Raw genomic sequence first — 24114 nt, 5'->3', positions numbered from 1 at the left:
CACTCTGGTTTCCCTGTTCTCTCATGTCTGTGTTGTTCCCTGCTCCTTGATCCCGCCCAGCTTGTCTGTTGCCCTGGTTTCCCCTCGTCTGCCACGCCCTTGTCATCAGTGTTGTCACCTGGTCCTAGCCCAGTCCTGTGTATTTATAGTCCCTGTGTCTCCCATGTCGTCGGATATTTGTTCTACCTGTCCCTTGTCATTGCTGCTATCTGGTATTTACGTTCTCCGTTGTTTTACTCCTTGTTCTTGTTCCCTGCCTCATTCGTTTTATTGTGTCGTCATGCCTGTGTACATTTCTTGTTCGGACTGCCTACCTGATATGACCCCTGCCCGTTATTACAACTCTGCTTATGGAATTCCGATTAATAAATCTCGCTCTCCTCAGCGTTTGTGTCCGCCTCCATGTTCTGTGTCGCGCAGAACGTTACACGAGAACAATTTCTCTCTCAATAAATTCAGTTAAACTTTGCTCTCGAACCCTAAAGTTACTTTATGAATCACAAATTAACACACTGAATTTTATTCAAGCAAACAAAACAAAACTCCTGAAACCAGAGTTGTTAAGATATTACTGCCTCCCATTCACCTAATTCCACAGGGCTTCCCCAGTGGCGGGCTAGCATTCTGTCGATCTCAACCTCGGCTAACTAAACTTGTAACCATTAGCAGAAAAGCGCACAAACTCTATCACCGTGTCACCCCCTGCTAAAGTAAGAGATAAGCACCTTACTAAATAGTTTTGGTGTGATTTTACCGGGTACTGACCTGAAGAATAGTAGAACAGGAGAGAGCAATGATGACTGAAGTACTGCCGTTAACATCCAGACTGCATCTGAGGCAGACGGAAGGTCCGCCCCCAGACCAATCCAGCGCAACGCTCACTACACAAAGGTTCCGCTTCGCCACTATCTCTCTCCCATTCATATCAGGACAGAACTCAATACAGGCAGATTAATACGCCAAAATGCAAACAAAATATAATTTGCTCACTTGTTTCCCTGAAGAGAGTATAAACTGTATGTAAAAAAATGCTTAAATATTACAAAACCCAAAATAATGTGGGGACGTTTTTAGGGGCACCACACTTTAATCCAGGTCTGGAAGGAGATTCCTCAGGAGAACATCTGCCGCCTCATCAGGACCAATCCAAGGTGTTGTAAGAAGGTCATACAGACACATGAAGGCCACACACACTACTGAGCCTCACTTGTCTTGAGGGATTTCCACTGAATTAGATTTTTGATTTTGAGTATGATTCCAGACCTCTATGGGATAATGATGATTTACATTGATCATTTTAATGTTATTTTGTTCTCAACGCATTTCACTGCATTTTTGAGCAGTGTCTATGTATATTAAAATACTCTTAGAATGCATGTTTGTCTATGCTTGGTTTTAGAAATGAATGGATACCACTCCAGGTTCAACTCCAGCTCAACCCCATAGACACCTGCTTTTAACCTGCACCTCAGTGATGGTCTCATTAAGACCTGTGCATAAAACTCAATCACACTTAAAATTTATACATATCTGAAATCTCTGCAGATTATGCATTTGGATGTGTGCATTTTAAAGACTTGTTACCTGTTTTGTTCATTCCTAACATTTTGATCCAAGGTTTTAACAGTTGTGTGTTTGGTTATGCTTATTTATTTGAATGCTCCTACCGCACCTGTCTGATTCACTGACTATACTACTTCACTGACTATACTACTTCACTGACTATACTACTTCACTGATTATACTACTTCACTGATTATACTACTTCACTGACTATACTACTTCACTGATTATACTACTTCACTGACTATACTGCTTCGCTGACTATACTGCTTCGCTGACTATACTACTTCACTGACTATACTACTTCAATGAATATACTGCTTCACTGACTATACTACTTCACTGATTATACTACTTCACTGATTATACTACTTCACTGACTATACTGCTTCACTGAATATACTGCTTCACTGAATATACTACTTCACTGAATATACTACTTTACTGACTATACTGCTTCACTGACTATACTGCTTCACTGACTATACTGCTTCACTGACTATACTGCTTCAATGAATATACTGCTTCACTGATTATACTACTTCACTGACTATACTGCTTCACTGATTATACTACTTCACTGACTATACTGCTTCACTGACTATACTACTTCACTGAATATACTGCTTCACTGACTATACTACTTCACTGACTATACTACTTCACTAATTATACTACTTCACTGACTATACTGCTTCACTGACTATACTACTTCACTGATAATACTATTTCACTGACTATACTACTTCACTGACTATACTACTTCACTGACTATACTGCTTCACTGACTATACTACTTCACTGACTATACTACTTCACTGACAATACTGCTTCACTGACTATACTACTTCACTAATTATACTACTTCACTGACTATACTGCTTCACTGACAATACTACTTCACTGATTATACTACTTCACTGATTATACTATTTCACTGACTATACTACTTCACTGACTATACTGCTTCACTGACTATACTACTTCACTGATTATACTATTTAACTGACTATAGTACTTCACTGACTATACTACTTCACTGATTATACTTCTTCACTGACTATACTACATCACTGACTATATTGCTTCACTGATTATACTACTTCACTGACTATACTGCTTCACTGACTATTGCTGATTTAATTATGCATTTTGATTAGTCAGAATTAATTCATTCACCTCCTGTAGCTTGCTGCATAAACCTCTAATTTATTTATGTGGATGAGATTAAGAAAAAAACAGAAATGTGAGAAAACATACTTTGCGTAAGCCTTTTCAATCAAGGCGCTCCAGAACTCATTTCCCTCTACAGAGTGCACAAACACAAGCTCTCCATCTTTGACAGGCAGCCGGTCATCGATCACAATGTCCACCCACTCTCCAAACTGCCAGAACTTAAGCACAAAAGATGAAACACTATTAGCACTTTGGTATCTATATATGCAATTATGGAGAACAGTCATTTGTAGATTAAGTACAAAACCTACAAGAACAGTACACAGCATCATTTATTTAATTATTCGTTTGCGTGATTCATTTCCACCTATGTCTGTTTGGCAGACACTATTAAGATCACAGTAGTACCTGAAAATGGAAAATTCCAGCATAGTCCTCATGGAAGCTCTGGCCATGAGGCACCACCCTGTGGAGCAGTTTTTCATTAAGAGTCAAAGATGCAATAGCAGCCAAAAGCCAGCAATCACCTAATGGGACAAAGCAGAAGCTAAAGGTCAGTACCAACAAAACTGACATATGAAATACATATGAATTCAAGTTTAACTGCATAGCACATTTCATACACACAGCTAATTCAGACTGCTCTTTAGAAATTAGGATAAAAAGGTAAATTACTGAGGACAAATAACCAAACTCTAAAATAAGATATGATACAAATGAGCAACGTCAGTACCAAATGTAAGCAGCAGGGGGACTACAACAGGAAAGAGAGTTATTTCTTGGTATGAAGAATCACAGTGAGGCCTGTGTGAGTCACTGTAGCAAGAGACCACTGCTGTTTACTATCCCAGCCTTGGTGCCAAAAAAGAATTTTCCACAAAAACAGAACTGACAAAATGAGGTTAATGTGTGTGGCTGGTGGAGTGCAACTGAGTTTCATTCTATTTGGTTGTAAAAACATGTGGGTGTGGGTGTGTTGCTTGCATATGATCATAAAATCTTGTCACACAAATCTAAGATAAGTTGGCGGGGCTCTATGCAGACGGAAGACATGAACTTCTTCAGGCCAGTGAGAGGGGGTGGGAGCTGAACTGGCACTGAAATACTCTAGTGCAACTGTGAGTCACTGCCACTCCTATTATCTTATGTTTTAGAAATCCATTCCTAGTTAAACTATAATGTACTATGCATAGTTAGTTTAAAAATTGATCTTTTCAATCTTCAATCAGCTAAAGAACCAGCAGGAACATACCAAGAGCTCCCTGACAGATATCTGTCCTCGTGGCTCCTCCCAGAATGAACTGAGGATCACCACATAACTCCTAATAGAGAAATGAAAGAAGACAAGTTCACATAAAAAAGTTAACACAAACAGCGATTTCAAAATAACCAACACAAGTCAGACAGAGCCAGTTCACCATTGCTAGATCTAAAACAGAATAGATACATATGCTATATAATACTGAACTCTAAAACAAATATTAATGCTTTTAAATTCTCATATAAAATATAAGCTAAGATTTAAGGCCCAGCATGGACTGTACACAGCTCTGCCACATGAAGACAACAGCTGTAGTATAAACAGTGAGGGGGAGGGCTGGTCTTATTCTGCTTGAAGAGGCATGCAGCACCTCCCACTCTAAACTCCAACTGGGCTGGGTTGGGTCAAGTGGAATGCTAGTGTTGTGTAGCCATAGCTTGTGCATGGCTAGCATGCTAATATAGGCCAGTGCTTCTACAGTTGCTGTGGTCTACACAAACTGCTCAGCACCTGGGGAACATGTTTCTTGGTATTTTTCAGTAAGACTCCTTTGCATTTCACAAATGGACACTGATCTGTTTATTTTTTACCTAAAATTAATAGTCTAAATTCTAAAACATTTTAAAATATTTTTTAAAATTTACACACACACACACACACACACACACACACACACACACACACACACACACACACACACACACACACACACACTCCAACTCACTGTAGGCCTCAGCCACTCCACTCCACGGGTTTTAGAGGAGTAGGCTCCAAGCTCCTTGAACCCCAGTGAGGATGGTTCAGCAGGGAAGCAGGGGTCTTCAAACAAGTATCCCCCCTCCACACACTCCTGCCTGAGGTCCTCAAAGACCTGGTTTTGGAAGTGGACAGCCTGCTCATATGAACCCTTCCCATCTGCCTTTAGCCTGCTAGCACTGATGTGTGCCGAGATCCCTCCATATGAGAACATGCTAGGAAGACAAAAATAGGACTGACCATGAGGGGTTTTGGGGTGGGGAAAGGTATAAATAACAGATGTACTACCATTTGCAGTAATGGGGATTAATGTATACTGAATCATTCACTATGAATGAATAACATCCAGTTGATTTATTTCATTACAGGGCATCGTGGGCTCATATGTGCTTTTTTTAATATATTTTCATATTACAGATAAAACTGTAAAGATGAGATGAACGGCCTTTTACATTTAAATACTTTTATACAAGAACTACTGACAAGGGTCAAATAAATGTTAATGTTTTTTAAAATATGTGACTGTGTGCTAAGGAGAAACATCAATTTGATAAGCAAATTAGTTGTTATAGTAATATATAAAGCTATGATATCAATTCACTCACATATCTACCAATTTTAGAATAAATGTACCTAAAGTACTTAAGTAATTCCCTTTGCTTTTCTAATGAAGCAATAAACTAAGGTGGGGCCCCTGCCAGGATCAAAGGAATGGGATTTGGCATAGTGTGAAAATTAACTGAAAGCCACCGGACTCTGAATTAATAAATAACCACCAACAGCAATCCATTTTTGATCAAGAGACAAGACAAGCAAACTGTGTGCACTAGAATGAAGCTTTGAATACTGGATGAAAATACTGAAGTAAGCTACATGTTCCTCTAAAATACATTGGATTAGCTCTGACTGCATAAACAATAGCACATAGCATCACAACACTAAGATTTTAATTGGTTTTTGTATTTATTTACTGGAAAATTGTCAAAACCCCTCTCATAATGTGACAATGTCACTGGGTTGTTAAAATTTGGGGGGGATGAAGCATCTAATGCATATGTAAGCTTGATCGGTAATATCAATTACAGCATTATTACAGTAAAGGGGTTAAATACAGAGGATAAGGTTTTGACTAATCATGGTGAGGAGGATTGGCACCAACAACAGATGAGGAGTGCAATATTTTCATTTCCAAAAAATAATCCTTACTGCAAATGAAGATTTTAAAAAGATTTTTAGAAATGTGATTTGCATGCCCTGCTTCACCAAACTAAAATAGGCCCATTGTGCTGCTTGGAAATGTTGTAAAATCAATATAATCTAAAAATAAAACAACCTTCTGCAATTTTCAGTATCTACAGAAAATAAGATTCTAGAGTTTCTGAAAGAATAGACAAACAGAACAAACATTTTCTGAACTATTAAATAATCTAGTGTGTCTGTGTAACAGCTGATTCAGGGAATTCCTTGTAGTGTTGTCAATTAGAACAAATTACCCAAGAACACAAAACACAAAGGGCTGCTTATTTCACCATGCTGAAGAACACAATATCAACCACAGAGGAGCAAATAATTTCAGCATGGTCACTGACCATATAGATCTCCATATGTAAACACACTTAAATGAGCTCTGAAATGGACATATGTTTGTTCGTGCTTGTGTTTTTAAACCAACCCTTCCCTGTTATCTGGGGTGATACTACCTAGATCTAGATACGACCACAAGAACACTCACAATTAAGTACGGTCGTTGAGTGCAAGGTATGTTTAATAAAGGTCAATTGCTGAATTTATATCTATTCTCTGGTTTATTTTTTAAATCAATTTAAGCAACCAAATATATATCTGTTTTTAAAATCAGTTTTGAAATTTTAATCTAATTTATAAGAGAAATCTGTCAGATGATTGCTGCATTATGGTCATTTTGGTTAGAATAAAATCTGGGCACAGTTTCCCATCAGTGAGTGTTCAGTTTAACACACACTCCACCACTAAAATATCATCTTTGTTTTATAATGCTGTTGGCAAACCCAGTCTTGATTCTGCTGTTCATGGGGACCTGCAATCATGTGATCTGCAACCAAGTTAATATGGACAGTAACAGTGAATGTTATTTCTTATAACTCTTATAATAACTCTTATGACAACTGCTCACAACAGTAACAAAATGTAATGAAATCATTTGTTATATTCTTCAATAATAAATGTAACAGATAATATGCTAGATTATAGTTTTTGCAGACTGAAATGAAATAGGGATTTCAAATACAGGGCCAGTTTTGCCCAGTCTGGACTGACTATGTCTCTAGATTACAGCTTTTAGTCTCGTTGAAAGCGTATTCCTCACAGGCCTTTATTTAACCTTTTTGTTCAGTCTGTGGTTTTGATCATTTGTGTTGTAAAGATGTCACACATAACCACGTCTACAGCGCACCCCTCTCATCAACGCAAGACTCCGTTAACTTTAACGAACAGAAATAAAGATTGTAGTGGCCATACAAAGTTGATGGTTCATGACTAACGTTTAACGGTTAGCAGAAGCACTTATTCGACATTAGTCAGTGGGCTAGGTGTTAGCTCGCCGCTCGACCCGATTAGACTGGGCAAAATCACAACGCAGGTCTTAAGCAAGATACAATAATCACTTCCTTACCTCTGATGTACCTGGTAACGGGTATTCCTGCCGACGGAATGCGGGCAATCGTTGTTTTGTAGAATATGAAGTGTTGCAGTGACAGACGGACACTACTACAGTAGGCTAGGTCTTCAATCTACAGAGCACAGAGTCCACAGCCCGATAGAGGCAACAACGTCTAACTGCAGCTACAGCCAAATACAAGGATTATTAAAACCGCCTCACGGTGAATTGATTTGATTGAAAACGTGACACCGTATTTCATAATAGAAAAACAACATTTATTATGTTCCAACAGCAGCAAATAATATGAGTAGAAGTTTGTTTTCATTGTTACATATATTATTAAACATAAACACATTTTGGTTAGTGTACTAGTGTAATTGGAAGTTAACTGTCAACTGGAAAAAAATGTGTCTGAACGTTCCTCGTGTCCCTCTAGACCATGGCGAATGACAGCCACTATAAAGAAAAGAACATGAAATACTTGAATAAAGGAAAGCCTACACCTGAACTGAGTTGCTAGTAGAAAAGGATGCTTACCTGAGTTAAGTCCAACTCAATGAATCCACTTGTATCCATATCAAGCTTCTGAAACATTTCTACAAGAGAGAAATAAGTACATTAGCAGTAACAGTTTACATTAGATGCAATTAAATGAATTTCTAAAAGACAAGAATGAGATCTTTCTTACTGAACATCATCTCCATGCGTATCACACAAGACACAAAGTTGTCGAAGTCGATGGTCATGTCGTCCTCACCATATCGTGCAGCCAATATCTGGTGAATATTGTTGTTCAGAGTGAAGCCTGTGCAAAGAAAAGCACCAAGGATCAGTCAAATGTCGAATTTAGGTGTTAAGTGTATGATATAAGTCTGAACTGAGGTTGAATGTTGGTTTCTTTAAAGAAAAGTAGTACGCACACCTGCTTCTTTCAAAGCCAAGCGCATCTCGGGTGTACTCATGGTGCCAGACCCATCCATATCATTTTTCTTGTATATGGCCTAAAGGAACCGTGGCAAACATATATATGCTCTATGCTAAGTTTTGTTAATTTGTTCCAGAATATTTATGCACACATGTCACTTTTCGCTGTTAAGTCTTACCAAGTATTTCTGAATTTTCTTCCATAAGGTGGCAAATTCACTTATTCCTAGCTTTCCATTACCACTGTCCTATTTTCAGTCAAGGAATGAGTCAAAGACATGAGTTAAATGTCAATTCAATAAGTACATTAAATTATTAAAAAGTACATTCAAAGAATCCAAAAGCCACTGCTTGTCTTATTTTCGGATGTTATTAAAGATGGTACATTATCCAAAGGATACATCCATGAGGTTCACCATGACTCTGCATGTATCTAAACTGAAGCCATTTGTCTTAATATCTGTCCCTGTGAAGAAATACACTGGTAAGCATATGGCTAAATCATAATAATAACAATGTTGTAATCACTTATCCCTTCGGAACAAAATCAACAAAGTCTTACGTTTGCTGACTATTTTATTGAATATGGTCCTCAACTCAGACACAGAAATCTCCATGTCCTGGTGAAAAATCAAACGACTTTGATTGTAAAGATGTGACATGTCACAGGTACATTATAGTGTACTTTATAGGTACTACATTGTAGGGTGTGAGTTTCTGTTACCCAGTTATATATGATTACCTTTAAATCCATGTTAGTTTCTCTAATGTATTAAAATGCATCATGGATAAAGAGACTTAAGTATTTAGGGTTTTATTTTATATTAAAGTGAGATAACTCGTGACCACAGTACCTGACTCTGTAGGTGCCACTGTTTAGGAATATTTAAAGTAAAAAAAAATTGTTTTGAATTGTTGTATTCCAACAGTCCCAAAGAAAATGATTGACTTTAAATATGCCTAAACAGTGTCACCTCCAGAGTTTGAAATTGATTGATCTACCTCTCCTGCCAGTTTTGTGAATAGACCCCTAAAGCCAGCATCAACTTCATCTTCTGATACTGTCTCCTGAAAGGATACAAACACATCTATCAGCGGCATTAAATATAGTACAAAAACACAAAATAAAGGTATTTACTTACATCATCAAATTCAGCCTGCACAGGATCATCACACGTCCTGCGTAGAGATTCAGAGCATACATGTACTACTAAATATTCAAACAGATCTTTTTAATGTTCAGTCACCCCCCTTTTTAAGTGAATCAATTTAAAAGTGTTTGAGCATTTATCATATAATGAAGTATAAATTATGTCTTACAAGAAACATACTGGATCTACCTGCCCACAAGACCACTGATTGAACACAATGGATTCCCATCATTACTAAAAAGACTTTAAGGCTCTTACTTCATTTCAGACTGTTTCTCTGAGAACACACGCACACAAAAATCTCCGTTCTTGTGTGGCTCAAAAGTGGAGGGAACAATGAGGTATTCCCCAGGAGGCAGCTTGAAACGCGTGCTGACTTCTCGCAGATTGATGAAGGTCTCAGAACGAGCTTTCTGGGCATGGGTTAGGAAATATTCCTTACTGAGGTGAACCTCCTTCTGTCCGCTAAACTGAGACAACAAGTTGAAGAAGAAACAACTATAAATATTGAGCTAGATCAATACATAGGAACAAAGAACACTGAATATTGAGAGTTCATGTTTCTTCTGCCTTAGAAATTAGCACTCAGTATGTGTATGGAATCTTCTCCATGTTGACTGGCAGCCAGGAACTGCTAACCTGAGGAGGGACCTGGAATGACACAAACACAAGACCACATGCCCCGTATTACACTGACTGCTATAAAACATGTACAATTATATGACTAATTGCTCATGCACACAGAAACTCTTGGTGCTCACCTCGTAGATGGCGTAACCAATGGTGTGCATGTCTTCCCCAGATTTCCTCATCTTGCGTCTGTTCTTCTGGATGAGGCCAATCACTACACTACAGCCAACCTCATCATCATCAGGATCATCATCTTCCTCTTCCAGTTTAATCTTAAACTGCGGATTCATCCAGAATGTGTCTGTGGATGAGGTTGTTTGTCAAACTGAAGGCTTTTGTTTACATTTGGTGCAATCATTGGTAACATCAATGTCTACATGCTGTAGGGCTTCTCACAGGGGTGGTTTCTGCAGCCTCCCGCTGTGGAGCCCCTCCTCCAGTTACCATCAAACTTATTCATACTCCAGTGCTTCACAGATTCAGACGAAAGGGTGTCTGGGGTCAAAGTGCAGATCTCCAGGCGGGAATAATGTTTCATAAAGTCAGACAACGACATCCTGAATACATAAACATATGTGGATTAAATAAAAATAAGGGTCATAAGAAGCAAAACTACTTAGATGTTTATAAATCCAATCATGTACAAAGACACTGTTTGAAAGGATGAACGCAGCTGAGTGTGTCACGATGAATGGCGAGGTCACACTGTACCAGAACTCTCCGTCATCAGCTCTCACATTCTCACGTTCAGACGCAGTCACATTATTCCACTCTGAAGAGCTGCATGGTGACATGGCAGGTAAAAAAATATCATTCTAACCTCAGCAACTTTAAAATAATAAAACTATTTTGGACTAAAACATGAATAAGTGAATGCGTGTTGTGGTGATGATCAGGTGTTTAGACAATTAATATGCTCTGACCTGTCACTCCAGGCCCCGGTCCATTCCACCTGACCCCAAGGATTACGCACCCTGACGAGCTTCTCCCTGCGACCACGGTAGTTCACCTTGGATACAGAATGACTTTGGGTATAGAACCTGACCACTCAGAGCTTATATAAAAAGAAACAATAAAACCCCAGACCAGCCAACCTCAGTGGCCCCAGTCAGTGAGTAAGCGTGTCCCTTCACAAGCTTCTGATGGGTGATGGCCTCAGAGTCAGCTGCACTTGTGATCTGTAGAGACACAAAGGAGTTAACCATGAAAGAATCCCCTAAAACACGAGTATTTAGAAGGTGATGAACTGATATAAATAGGCTAGTACATCTATGGAGCATCCTAAAAGAGCCCCAGACTCTAGTGCCTTCTTGATGATCTGGAACAGGTTTGATGGAGCAGATCTTAGTTCATACATCTCAGCTATCCCTCCAGTGAAGTCTTCAAAGCCCTCAGTGGTAGAACCACCAGAGAGAGCTTCATAGCATCCATTCAGCCTTAGATATTCATGAAGGTAGAATAAAAGTCAGATCAGAGAGAGAGACAGACAAAAGAAAACAAATTTACACAAACAAGCCAACAAATGCATAGTATTTGTATTATTAGCACTATGGGTGTATAACATGCAGAAAAACAGGGAGAAAGCAAACCAGAGTCTCCAACATAAAGAGTTTAATGAACCTGATGAAAACATAGAAGTGCACTGATCAGAATGCCAACATAATGGCTGACAATGTTCAAATAAAAAGTGCTTTTAAAGAAAACACAATAACCTTAAACCCACAGGTAGCATGGTTAATGAGGAAACTGGGTTCTTCCCTTTATAACCTTTTTCTGTTTCTATGCCCAGTTGTCATTGATAATGTTACATTGGCTTTTTTTGTTCCAGTTAGTGCCACTTTATTTGCTTTAGTTCTCATTCATTTCATAAACTCTTCAGTGTGAGACTTGCATTGCTTCCTCCTTTATTTATATTAACAAAAGAAAACAAAAAATGTACAAATCCGGTGGGAGTTCATTAATAAGCATTAGGCATAGTTTGTGAATTTTTAATCAACTGGTAGCATGCTATATACTCCCAGTTAAATAATTTCATACAGAATTCTAGCTCACTTAGCATATGCCTTCTCCAGCAATGCACTCCAGAACTCTGAGCCTGTGGCTGAATGAACAAACAGCAACTCTCCATCTCTGGTAGGCAGCCGGTCGTCAACCACCACGTCCACCCACTCCCCAAACTGCCAGAACTGGAGAAGGTGGAGAATGTGGATTATATAATGAAGAGTTCACCATTTCCTTCAGTGTTACATCGTTTGCTGAAAACTAAAAAACACATAATAATATATTATGGTACAGACAGAAAATTCCCCATTCTAACAGTTGATAAGAACAATAAAGTCCATGAGAAAACAGGGGGAATACAAGGTTGATCACTGAAACACACTGGAAACATTCTTCCTCTGGAATGAGGGGGTGTTCCTCTCTTCTGACTCAGTGTGGCTTCCTATTCTGACCAACATTTTCCAAAGGCCACACCTCAAAACTGATTATGTATGTGGGAAGCAAGTGAGTGTTGAATGTTTGCTATAAAGCTAAACAGTGGTGAAATACTCAGTTTTTCAAGCTAATTGCAACAATTTAACATAGTGCTTGTATAGATATTGTTTAAATTATTACAGTACTTCACACTTCACACTGAGATCTTGCTTCAAATAAATAAAAAAATTACAAAACTATCAATACTTAAAACTGATTGATATTTTTATAGAAGAAAGTTGTAAATGCCTTGAACATTTTATATTTTGGCCTCGTCCTTATTTGCAAAATGTGTCAGTGTACCTGGAAATGGAAAATGCCAGCATAGTTGTCCCCAAATCCTTGATCTGATGGTACCACCCGAGACAATACATCTTCATTAAGTGTGAGTGAGGCTATTGCTGCCAGGAGCCAGCAGTCACCTAAAGACAGAGAAAAATCACACTCACAGAAGGAATCATAAAACTACCTGTCAGCTGAAAAAATATCATATATGTAACTTACTAGTTTAAGGAACAGCTCTTTCCTTTAAATTAAATAATAGAAGATCTAAATAATAGATCTTTAAGTTACTATTGCATTCCAATATGTTTTCAGCATATTCAGTTAGAGGCAAGTTGCATAACTCCTCTATAAGTCATTTGTTTTCTAGCATGTCTGGAGCTTAGAGTACACTGCTAACTGCTCTCTAAAGCAAGCGGTCTCTGCCTTACAAAGAGGGCTCAGTTTACAGAAAAACATCTTATTTTATATGTATCCTTGCTCCACTCCCAACAAACCACTTCAGATCTCTCAGCAACGGCATTTAAATCAGTCACAAGTACTTTACTAGACTTTACTAGACTTTACTAGACTTTACTAGAAGTGTAGATAATGTGTCTGTCCTTCAGATTTTGTAACATCCAAAGGCAATCACTTTGGATTCTACACAGGATATAATGGAACATGTACAAACATGAGCGAATCAAGACGCTCCCACTAAATGTTTTGAGCTGCCATTACAAAGGATGCTAAAAGGAATCTGCATTGTGGGCATTCAATTATAATTCACCTAAAGAACAAATAAGTCCTCAGTCACACTGCAGTCAAAACTTTGGAAACAAAACTGCCAATGCTGACTAGGGACGGATACACACGCTTAACGGTGTGGCTCATCCTGGATATTGTTATGACTCACAAAGCTACAGTCTTTTTTCAGGTCACAGGATAAAAGCCTGATCTGTCACACCCTGGTTTTCATTTAGTCTAAATGTTTTTAAGAAACTCAGCAGCAGCAATATTATAAAACTAGTAAAATAAATAAGACTGTTGTGTTTAAGAGCCAGAAATGGTCGTGGAACATCATGTTCTACAACCATCATCAGAACTGACAAGGTTTTCACACAAGAGCATTCTGCAAAGCCATTAGTAAAAAAAAAATTTACAAAGTACTTTTGCTTTTTAAATAAATTCTGATCCAAATATTCATTTTTACAATAACTGAACCAGGATGCTAAAAAACATTTCCATGAACCTTTTATATCTGTTACAATGTGCATATTTTATGAAAGTACACACTGAATGCAAATAATCTTATTTTGCAATTATTTTGTAATCAATTTCAAATTTAAAATGGAACCAAACAGCATTTGCTGTACTGTCCTTATTTACAGTCTTTTCATTTAAAAACACACAATAGAAATATTCCAGGCAGTGTGGGTTTTAACATGTCCAATCAATGCTTTTTCCTTAATTCATTTCAGTTTATTTATATACTATTTTAAAAAGACAATGTCACAAAGCTGCTTTGCAGAACTCTGCAACTCCAAATGAACAAGCTGAAGTTAGCTGAATAAACAGGCATGAAGAAGCAACTTTTGAGTGTGCCCAAGAGTCAAAACCCATCCATCACCACGTTGATGTGTTTTAATCCCAGCTAATCAAACCTAGATATTAACTAAGAAAAACAGTGTAACAGTTAAACCTTAGAGCATATTACAGAACTTACCCAAGCTCCCTTGACAGATATCAGTTCGAGTTGCTCCTCCAACAATAAAGTCTGGTTTGGAGGTCAATTCCTACAGGAATGTGTAGAAATGTAGAATGAACCTATGTGCACAGCTTATGTTTAACATAATCATAGGTTTACAGTTATCTCGACGTGACTCATTAAGTTACCAATATGTCAGACTCAGAACCTATTCTTTATCTGCATTAGTTATCAATGGAAGTAGGTTACCGGTATATCTTTTTATTTATCACCGCGGCCTTAAAATTTCAATTGCTAATTAGACAGTGAATTAGAGTAGTGTAGATTGCCGGATTGTGCATCATATAACACGTACAATATCTAAAGTAGCTTACATGAAAAAGCTATAAAACTCACCCCGGGTCTTTTCCATTGAATGCCTCTAGTTTTGTGTGATCGTGGGCCGAGTTCATTAAATCCCAAAGATTCTGCTACAACAGGAAAAGTGGGATCGCAGAAAAGCTGCCCACGGCTCAGGCACTCGCTTCTCAAAGTTTCAAAATTCTGATTTAAATACTTCACTGCATTAGAGTTGGTGCCGAAGCCCGCAGCCAAAGCCCTCTTCTTGGCCAGTGTGGACGCTACTCCTGACATTGTGAAAGCTGAAGCCTTCCAAACGTCCTTTACACGTAGCACTAGAATTTAAGTGAAAAACTGTTCCTGTTTGCGGGGAAAAAAGACATTTCATACTCCGCCTCTGAAATTTGACAGACGTGGCGCTACTTAACAACCACTGTTTATTTAGACTACTGGGCTTGAGGTTACAATTAGAAATAGGAAATGAAAGTAGAATATTTCAGAATAGTTAGTTTGGTAATATAGGACGTTACCGTACTTTTTAAAAACTTCCATGAAGCTCAGACAGCCCAGTCAACAGCCTAACGGTGCTTTAAGCTAAATAACCCATTTTGGGCGTAGGTCTGAGAGAAACCCAATGCGATATCAAGACAACCTGAATAAAAATACCACAGTGGAATTACCCCACAGTCGTGATATTTCACCTCCCGCTGTTACGATGGCGTTACTGCTAATATACAAACGACAGAAAAACAAACAAATGTGTTACAGCGTGTAGTGGCGTATTGTTGTTACAGAAAAGTGGAATACGTCATACATCCATTACTTGTCACTTCACTTTGAACTTGCCTTAAAGTGCTCGACGAAAGACACAGTAGGCCTATAATTCATACATAGCCTAGCAATCACCTGATGCCAAGGGAAGTGCAGTTTATGAAATCTCTTCATTAGGAATACCCTGCAACGATGCCATTTCCTTCGTTTTATAATTTGGTTACACTGAATTGTAGGCCTAAATGAAACGAATGAAATACCTTTTGGCTAAGCTTGGTATAGACAATATTTAGCTCAGGATAACTAGACTCATATTAGCCAACTAGGTTAAATAACCCTATAGCTAAAATACGTTTGAGACTACTCAAGTAGCCTAATGAACAATACGTTAACTTAACAAACGGAGTAGATTTAATCAGAAAACCCAATTTGAATGTGTGTATCATACAAACATTTACAAAAATACAGTACAGGCCAAAAGTTTGTAAACACCCTCTCATTCTTTATTTTCATGACTATTTACATTGTACATTCACTGAAGGCATCGAAGCTACGAATGAACACATGTAGAGTTATTTTATTAACTATATACACTGCTCAAAAAAATAAAGGGAACACTTAAACAACACAATATAACTCCAAGTCAACCACACTTCTGTGAAACGTACTTCAGTTAGGAAGCAACACTGATTGTGAATCAATTTCACCTGCTGTTGTGCAAATGGAATAAACAACAGGTAGAAATGAGAGGCAATTAGCAAGACCCCCCTATAAAGGAGTGGTTCTGCAGGTGAGGACCACAGACCACTTCTCAGTACCTATGCTTTCTGGCTGATGTTTTGGTCACTTTTGAATGTTGGTGGTCCTTTCACACTCGTGGTAGCATGAGACGGACTCTACAACCCACACAAGTGGCTCAGGTAGTGCAGCTCATCCAGGATGGCAATCAATGCGAGCTGTGGCAAGAAGGTTTGCTGTGTCTGTCAGTGTAGTGTCCAGAGGCTGGAGGCGCTACCAGGAGACAGGCCAGTACACCAGGAGACGTGGAGGAGGCCGTAGGAGGGCAACAACCCAGCAGCAGGACCGCTACCTCCGCCTTTGTGCAAGAAGGAACAGGAGGAGCACTGCCAGAGCCCTGCAAAATGACCTCCAGCAGGCCACAAATGTGCATGTGTCTGCACAAACGGTTAGAAACCGACTCCATGAGGATGGTATGAGGGCCCGATGTCCACAGATGGGGGTTGTGCTCACAGCCCAACACCGTGCAGGACGCTTGGCATTTGCCAGAGAACACCAGGATTGGCAAATTCGCCACTGGCGCATTATGCTCTTCACAGATGAAAACAGGTTCACACTGAGCACATGTGACAGACGTGACAGAGTCTGGAGACACCATGGACACCATCTGCTGCCTGCAACATCCTTCAGCATGACCGGTTTGGCAGTGGGTCAGTAATGGTGTGGGGAGGCATTTCTTTGGAGGGCCGCACAGCCCTCCATGTGCTCACCAGAGGTAGCTTGACTGCCATTACCGAGATGAGATCCTCAGATCCATTGTGAGACCATATGCTGGTGCAGTTGGCCCTGGGTTCATATATATATATATATATATATATATATATATATATATATATATATATTAATACAGGGGTGCTCATTACGTCGATCGCGAAGGAAGTGTCGGTCGATCGCGAAGGAATGTGCGTAGATCACGTCACATTAAAAAGTAGTAGATGAATCGCACATCTGCACTGACATTCATGGTAGCCAATCTGCAATCCGCTCAACAAATGACGTTCGCCACCCCCCACTCAACAAATGATGTTCGCCACCAGCACCCCACCCCGCTCAACAAATTTCGTTCGCCACCTCACAACTAGGGGTGGGCGATACTCGGAATTTTGGTATCGATACGATACCGATACGATACTGGTCAGTATCGCCGATACCGATACTTCCAAACCGTTGGGGGGTGGGGGCGATACTTTTTACTTTAAATTATAATCCATTAATATAATAATTTATATTAAATTATATATATTTTTGCTGATGCTGGTCCAGCGTGTCGCGTGCCAGTGATTATGCCTCGTGCCAATGGTGGCACGCGTGCCATAGGTTGCCGACCCCTGTTGTAGACGGTCAACCAGTTTCAGCTGTGGAAAATTCAATTAAAATAGGCGAATACACCACAATTAAGCCAACTACAGGAAAGTCTGATGTATGGAAGTCATATTCCATTGTAATTAATGGAGAGGGAAATCGGCTTGTTGTGATTGATATCAGAAAGTGTTGGTGTACGTCACCTGACGGCATGTGTTTGGACTGTGGTAAGAAATGGGACAGCACGATCCATCGCTATATTGCTGTTTTAATAAATACATAAGAAAATTTCAAGTACTAAATCTAATTAATTCAATTCACATTAGGATTGCGGGCGGGCGCGACAGAAATGTGTATGTGGCGGGCGGGTGTGGGATTAAAACAAGCGATTTTTTGGTCGGTGTGGGCAGGAGCGGGACTAAAACAAGCAGGTGCGGGCGGGAGTGGGATTAAAAAAGCAGTCCCGCGCAGACCTCTAAACTGCAGCAAAAGAATCTATATTTTCGCCATGGTATCGATCCGATACCGATCCTCACCTTTGTATCGATACTATCGATATAAATATCGATCTGCCCACCCCTACTCACAACCCCCCGGTAGATCTTTCTGACTTGGTCATCTTCAGGGCCGGTGCCACAGGGGGAGGTGTCCTGCCCCCTCAATGTAAATAATAAGACCCATTAATTTTACAGCAATCGCAACATGGCACCCCCTCGGCCGCTCATCAATCGTTACATGCCACCCCCCGCTCAACAAACAACTTACGTTTGCCACCCCGAAATTTTCTGACGCCCCCTCACTGTATATGTTCTGGCGCCGGCCATGGTCATCTTGTAAGTAGCAAGATGTATTAATATATATAATATATAGTGGGCCAGTCTGTCAGGAACTGCCGGGCCACTTTTTCTCCCCAGTCCGCCCCTGACATGTACACACAACAGTATATGTTTGATCACTTATTTTTTGACATTTTAGGGGAAGCTGAGCTTCCCTTGCAGTCTTCGAGCAATCGCCAAAATGGGTAAGCGAGTTTTCAAACCTGTGAATTACAAATCGTACGTGTGTTTACATGGATGCAGCCACGAAGTCGCCAGGTTTGCTTCATGGAAAATTCATTTTTAGGAACGTAAAGTGTTACCGGAGCGGAGCTCGGAGCGGTCGTTTTCTGCATGGTCCTAGTGCTAGATTCGTCGTTATTTAAATATTTCTTTTTAACCGTTAAAACTGCAGAGGACCAAAACCGGCTTTTGAAAAAGTCCCTCCCAAATTACGTCCGTGAGGTTAAATGTACTAAATGTTGGCTTACATTTCAAATATCATGTTTAGCTGAATAAACATGTTATCAATCCCTTTTAATGTACAGTATGTAGGCTTACAAATTCATGTTTAACTGAATAAACCGTTGAACACGAGTAGCCTACATTTTATTGAGCATGTTTTTTTTTTCTTCAAGTATCAAAGTAGAACAGCTTTCTCAAGCAGTCATTGATGCATTTTGGAAACAGGAGATGAGCCCCTGGTCTAATGCACCCTCTGTATTAAGAAACCCTATCTCAAAAACTGACTTTTAGTCATTACTTGGGTAGCACACATATGAGCCATTTTAATATAGATTAATCTAGATTAATTTCAAGATTTCAGTGAGATTAATCTAGATTAAAAAAATTAATCTATGCCCACCCCTAGTTGGTTTACATACGAGCTTGGAGCAGATAGCACCATCCTTCCATCCATTCTCATCCACTTATCCAGGTCCGGGTCGCGGGGGCAGTAGCCTAAGCAAAGAGGCCCAGGTTTCCCTCTCCCCAGCCACATCTTCCTTCTCTTCTGGAGGGATACTGAGGTGTTCTCAGTACAGCCAAGAGATATGCTGTGTTTTTCTTGGGATTGTCTTCTGGTTTTAAGGTAGGCCTTGGATTACATTACTTTCAGCTTGATTCTGCTAGTCTGTGTAGTCTACTTGGTATCTATTGTATCATTAGTGAAATCAGCTGTCTTAGTTTCGGGTTAGGAAGTGTGAATAACTGAGGAGGCGGGACCACATATTGACTGCTGCTTAAATAAGTGGCAGTCCATTAGAGACATCCTCTGCTCTTCAATCAACTGAAGCCCATCTTCATTTTTTGGTTAAGTATCACACCTTGACACACGTCATACCACCTTCATTCATTCAATCATTCATTTCATCATGTGTTTTTCCATCTCTGTTCTTACTCCCTATAGTCGCCGTCAATTCAAACATCACTGCAGAAAACGCACTACCAGTAACCTCATCTACCCTCCACTCTCAACAAACACCCCAATCATAGCGACCGGGGGGCTCTGGAACTGCCAGTCTGCAGTCCAGAAAGCAGACTTCATCACATCCATTGCAGCTCATCAGTCCCTTGACTTCTTGGCCCTAACAGAGACATGGATCACCCCAGAGAACTCTGCTACTCCTACTGCCCTGTCATCTGCATTTTCCTTCTCGCACTCTCCAAGACAGACTGGAAGGGGAGGTGGCACTGGATTGCTTCTGTCCAGTTGCTGGCGCTTTACTCCTTGCACTTTCCCACAAATTACCATCTCAACATTTGAGTATCATGCTGTCACGGTATGCTTCCCAACCACACTTCACATCATTGTTGTTTATCGTCCACCCTGCACCCTAGGTAACTTCACTGAGGAATTAGACACACTTCTGAGCGTCCTCCCTAATGATGAAACTCCTCTTCTTCTGCTTGGTGACTTCAACCTCCCAACAGATAAACTACAATCATCTGGCGTTCTTCCTCTGCTGTCATCATTCAACCTCACCCTCACCCAGTCTTCTCCAACACACAGAGCAGGCAATGTCTTAGACCTGGTCTTCACTAGATCACCTGCAGTGATGGACATTGCAGTAACTCCTCTCCACTGTTCAGATCATCACCTTGTATGTTTTTCCTTATCTCTTCCTCCCCACCGTCACACCCTTACTGCTACAGACACTACCACCATCCGTCGTAACCTTCATTCCATCTCTCCATCAGTACTTGCCTCTATCACCACAGCCCTCCCGTCCCATGACTCTTTTTCTTGTCTCTCCACAGACACCGCCACTGACACTTTATTGTCCTCCCTCTCTTCATCTATTGACCTCTTATGTTCCCTCTCTTCCAAACCCACAAGATCCTCCCCACCTGCTCCTTGGCTCTCGGACACCCTACGTAACAACCGACGAGAACTGAGGATGGTTGAGAGGCGATGGAGGAAATCGAAGCTTACTGCTGATCTTCACTTGTATCAGTCTCTCCTGTCCCTATTCTCCATGGAACTAACTGCTGCCAAGACATCATTCTACAGAGAGAAGCTGGAGGCATCTACATCAGATCCACGCAAGATGTTCAAAATCTTCTCTTCTCTCCTCAAACCCTCCCCCCCTCCAACTCCCACTTCTCTTACTGCAGATGATTTTGTCACCTTCTTTGAAGCGAATGTCAATACGATTCGCAGCACCTTTTCCCTAGTCCCTGTGCCCACTGTGTCCCCTCCTACTCCTCCCTTTTCTCTAACCTCCTTCTCTCCTCTCTCAGCTGAGATGGTGCTTCAGCTGCTGACATCCAGCAGTCCCACCACATGCCCTCTGGACCCCATCCCATCCACACTCCTCCAGACAATCTCCCACGAACTCCTCCCTTTCATCTCGACCATTATCAACAACTCCTTATCTTCAGGAATTGTGCCATCATCATTCAAGGCGGCTAGGGTGGTGCCAATCCTAAAGAAACCCAACCTTGACGCCACCAACATCAGCAACTATAGACCGGTATCTCTCCTCTCATTCCTTTCTAAGATCCTTGAACGGGCTGTACACAACCAGCTATCCTCTTTTCTCTCACAGAACCAGCTTCAGGACCCCAACCAATCTGGCTTCAAGCCAGCACATTCTACGGAAACTGCACTCATTGCAGTAACTGAGAAACTCCATGCGGCTAGAGCAACTGGACTATCATCAGTTCTGATTCTGCTTGACCTTTCGGCGGCCTTTGACACAGTCAATCATGAGATCCTCCTGTCCATCCTCTCAGGCCTTGGTATCACTGGCAATGCATGGACGTGGTTTGCATCCTACCTGGAGGGTCGTTCCTACCAAGTAACATGGGGAGGATCAACATCCACGCCATGCAAACTCTCCACCGGTGTTCCACAAGGCTCAGTGCTGGGTCCACTTCTTTTTTCCCTTTATACCCGCTCACTGGGTGAGTCAATCTCTGCACATGGCTTCTCTTATCACTGTTATGCGGATGACACCCAGCTCTTCTTTTCCTTCCAACCTTCTGACACACAGGTTTCAGCTCGAATCTCTGCATGTCTGAAAGACATTGCCTCTTGGATGGCAGCTCACCACCTAAAGCTTAACCCAAGCAAGACAGAGATGCTGTACATCCCTGCAAGAGCCAGTCCTCATCGTGATCTTTCTATCTCATTCGAGAACACCGTGATCACTCCATCCATGGAAGCGCGTAGCCTTGGTGTAGTTGTCGACAATCAACTCTCCTTCACGGCCCACGTTGCTAACACAACACGATCATGCAGATTCGCCCTTCACAACATTCGGAGGATTCAGCCATTTCTCTCTAAGGAGGCCACTCAGGTCCTTGTCCAGTCCCTTGTTATCTCAAGACTGGACTACTGCAACTCCCTACTGGCTGGTCTTCCTATGCATGCCATCAAACCCCTGCAACTGATCCAGAACGCTGCAGCTCGGCTGGTCTTCAACCTTCCCAAGTTCAGCCATGTCACTCCCTTGCTGTGCTCCCTCCACTGGCTTCCGGTAGCTGCCCGCATCAAATATAAAACCCTGGTGCTGGCCTACAAAGCAGAGAATGGTCCAGCTCCTCCTTACTTGATGGCCATGGTAAAACCCAGATGCATACCTAGAGCCCTCCGCGCCTCAAGTATGTCTTGTCTTGACCCTCCATCATCCAGGACACATGGGAGACAAGCATCCAGACTTTTCTCTGTCCTGGCTCCAAGGTGGTGGAATGAACTTCCCTTGTGTGTCCGAACATCGGAGTCACTTGCTGTCTTCAGACGCCGACTGAAGACCCACCTCTTTCAAGTGCACTTTGCATAATTATGCTTTGTCTATTGTACTTTATCGTCTCTTTCCTCAGGTGTTTGTTACAGGTATTGCTTACTGTCTTTTTCTCAGGTATTGTGCATAATTGGGTTATAGGAATTGTTTACTGTCTTTTTCCTCAGGTGATGTGCATATTCAGGTATAATTGTTAGGTATCATTTGACTTTCGTCTAGTGGTTTTTCCAGCGTAGAGTACCTTGTGTTCAGGACTATCTATTCTACCTTGGAGATTCCAAGCACTACATAGCACTTTTATAAGTCGCTCTGGATAAGAGCGTCTGCTAAATGCCATAAATGTAAATGTAAATATAATCTCTCCAGCGTGTCCTGGGACTTCCCTGGGGCCTCGGACATGCTTTGACATGCCTGGACATGCCCAGGTGGCATCCGGACCAGATGCCCGAATCACCTCATCTGGCTCCTCTCCAAGTCAAAGTCAAATTTATTTATATAGCGCTTTTTACAACACGTTGCCACAAAGCAGCTTTACAATTGTATGGGTCCAGATCCCTAATGAGCAAGCCAAAGGCAACAGTGGCAAGGAAAAACTCCCTATGGTGGGGATTATGAAGAAACCTTGGGAGGACCAAGATTCAAAAGGGAATCCATCCTCCATTGGATGGCTTGTTAGCATAAGTCCGTGGTGTGCAGGGTGGTTCTACAGTTATAGTTAAGGTTCTTGTTCCCCGGCCAAGTAGTCACAGTCCTTTCGGTGCAGATGGTGAGCCTCAGGTAGGAGCTAGCATCAGCACGTCCACTTGTGGCAATGGCACATCCAACCCCAGCATCAGTACATCCACCGGCAAGCCAGACCATCTCCCAGGTGCTTGTAGGTGCTTGCCTGCAATCGTCTTGGGTAGAAGCATGCAAAAAGATGCATGCTTCTAAAAAAAAGACAATACAGACTGAGTGTGTAGACATCAATTTAAACCACCATTGATTTAAACGTGGCCCCTAGCAGACTAACCTATAGCAGCATAACTAAAGGGAGGAGTTCAGAGGTGACCACACTCACCAGGGGGCTCACTGAGACATTGCTTTCCAGTCAAGTCATTGTCACAACTAGAGTGATGCCATGACGCAGCTGGATGACAGCATCACCATTTCAGATTACCAGAAATCTCAACGTCTGGGGGCCCCTGAGCCCCACACCTTACAAGGGGAATATTAACTGAAGGCTTGATTAAATAAGTAAGTCTTAAGTCTAGATTTAAAGATTGGAACTGTGTCAGAATCTCTGATTGGAGCTGGAAG

General features: G+C 41.0%; 2 protein-coding genes across 2 annotated transcripts in view; both read right to left on the bottom strand.

Annotated features, from left to right (window-relative positions):
- Positions 1–7593, bottom strand: part of capn1a (calpain 1, (mu/I) large subunit a) — a 30235-nt gene extending 22642 nt beyond the window's left edge. Inside the window, exons 1-5 of the mRNA XM_076975014.1 lie at positions 7407–7593; positions 4725–4971; positions 3992–4061; positions 3148–3266; positions 2824–2957 (exon numbers count right to left, since the gene is read on the bottom strand). Of these exons, the coding sequence (XP_076831129.1) occupies positions 2824–2957; positions 3148–3266; positions 3992–4061; positions 4725–4970 (569 nt within the window). The 5' untranslated portion in view covers position 4971; positions 7407–7593. The remainder of the gene's footprint in view (positions 1–2823; positions 2958–3147; positions 3267–3991; positions 4062–4724; positions 4972–7406) is intronic.
- Positions 7594–7653: 60 nt separating this feature from the next.
- Positions 7654–15503, bottom strand: capn2a (calpain 2, (m/II) large subunit a). The gene is made up of 22 exons (XM_076975015.1): positions 15418–15503; positions 14940–15217; positions 14562–14631; positions 12878–12996; positions 12152–12285; positions 11367–11535; positions 11194–11277; positions 11023–11108; positions 10811–10879; positions 10496–10656; positions 10231–10400; positions 10109–10120; positions 9728–9939; positions 9461–9497; positions 9321–9386; positions 8881–8938; positions 8720–8784; positions 8498–8566; positions 8317–8395; positions 8083–8199; positions 7932–7990; positions 7654–7850 (listed from the first exon to the last, which is right to left on the bottom strand). Coding segments are annotated over exons 1-22 (2139 nt in total). The 5' UTR covers positions 15419–15503; the 3' UTR covers positions 7654–7826.
- Between the last annotated feature and the right edge of the window lie 8611 nt (positions 15504–24114).

Source organism: Brachyhypopomus gauderio, chromosome 15 (genome assembly GCF_052324685.1).
Source record: "Brachyhypopomus gauderio isolate BG-103 chromosome 15, BGAUD_0.2, whole genome shotgun sequence".
NCBI lineage: Eukaryota > Metazoa > Chordata > Actinopteri > Gymnotiformes > Hypopomidae > Brachyhypopomus > Brachyhypopomus gauderio.
This window is presented reverse-complemented; position numbering and strand designations above follow the sequence as displayed.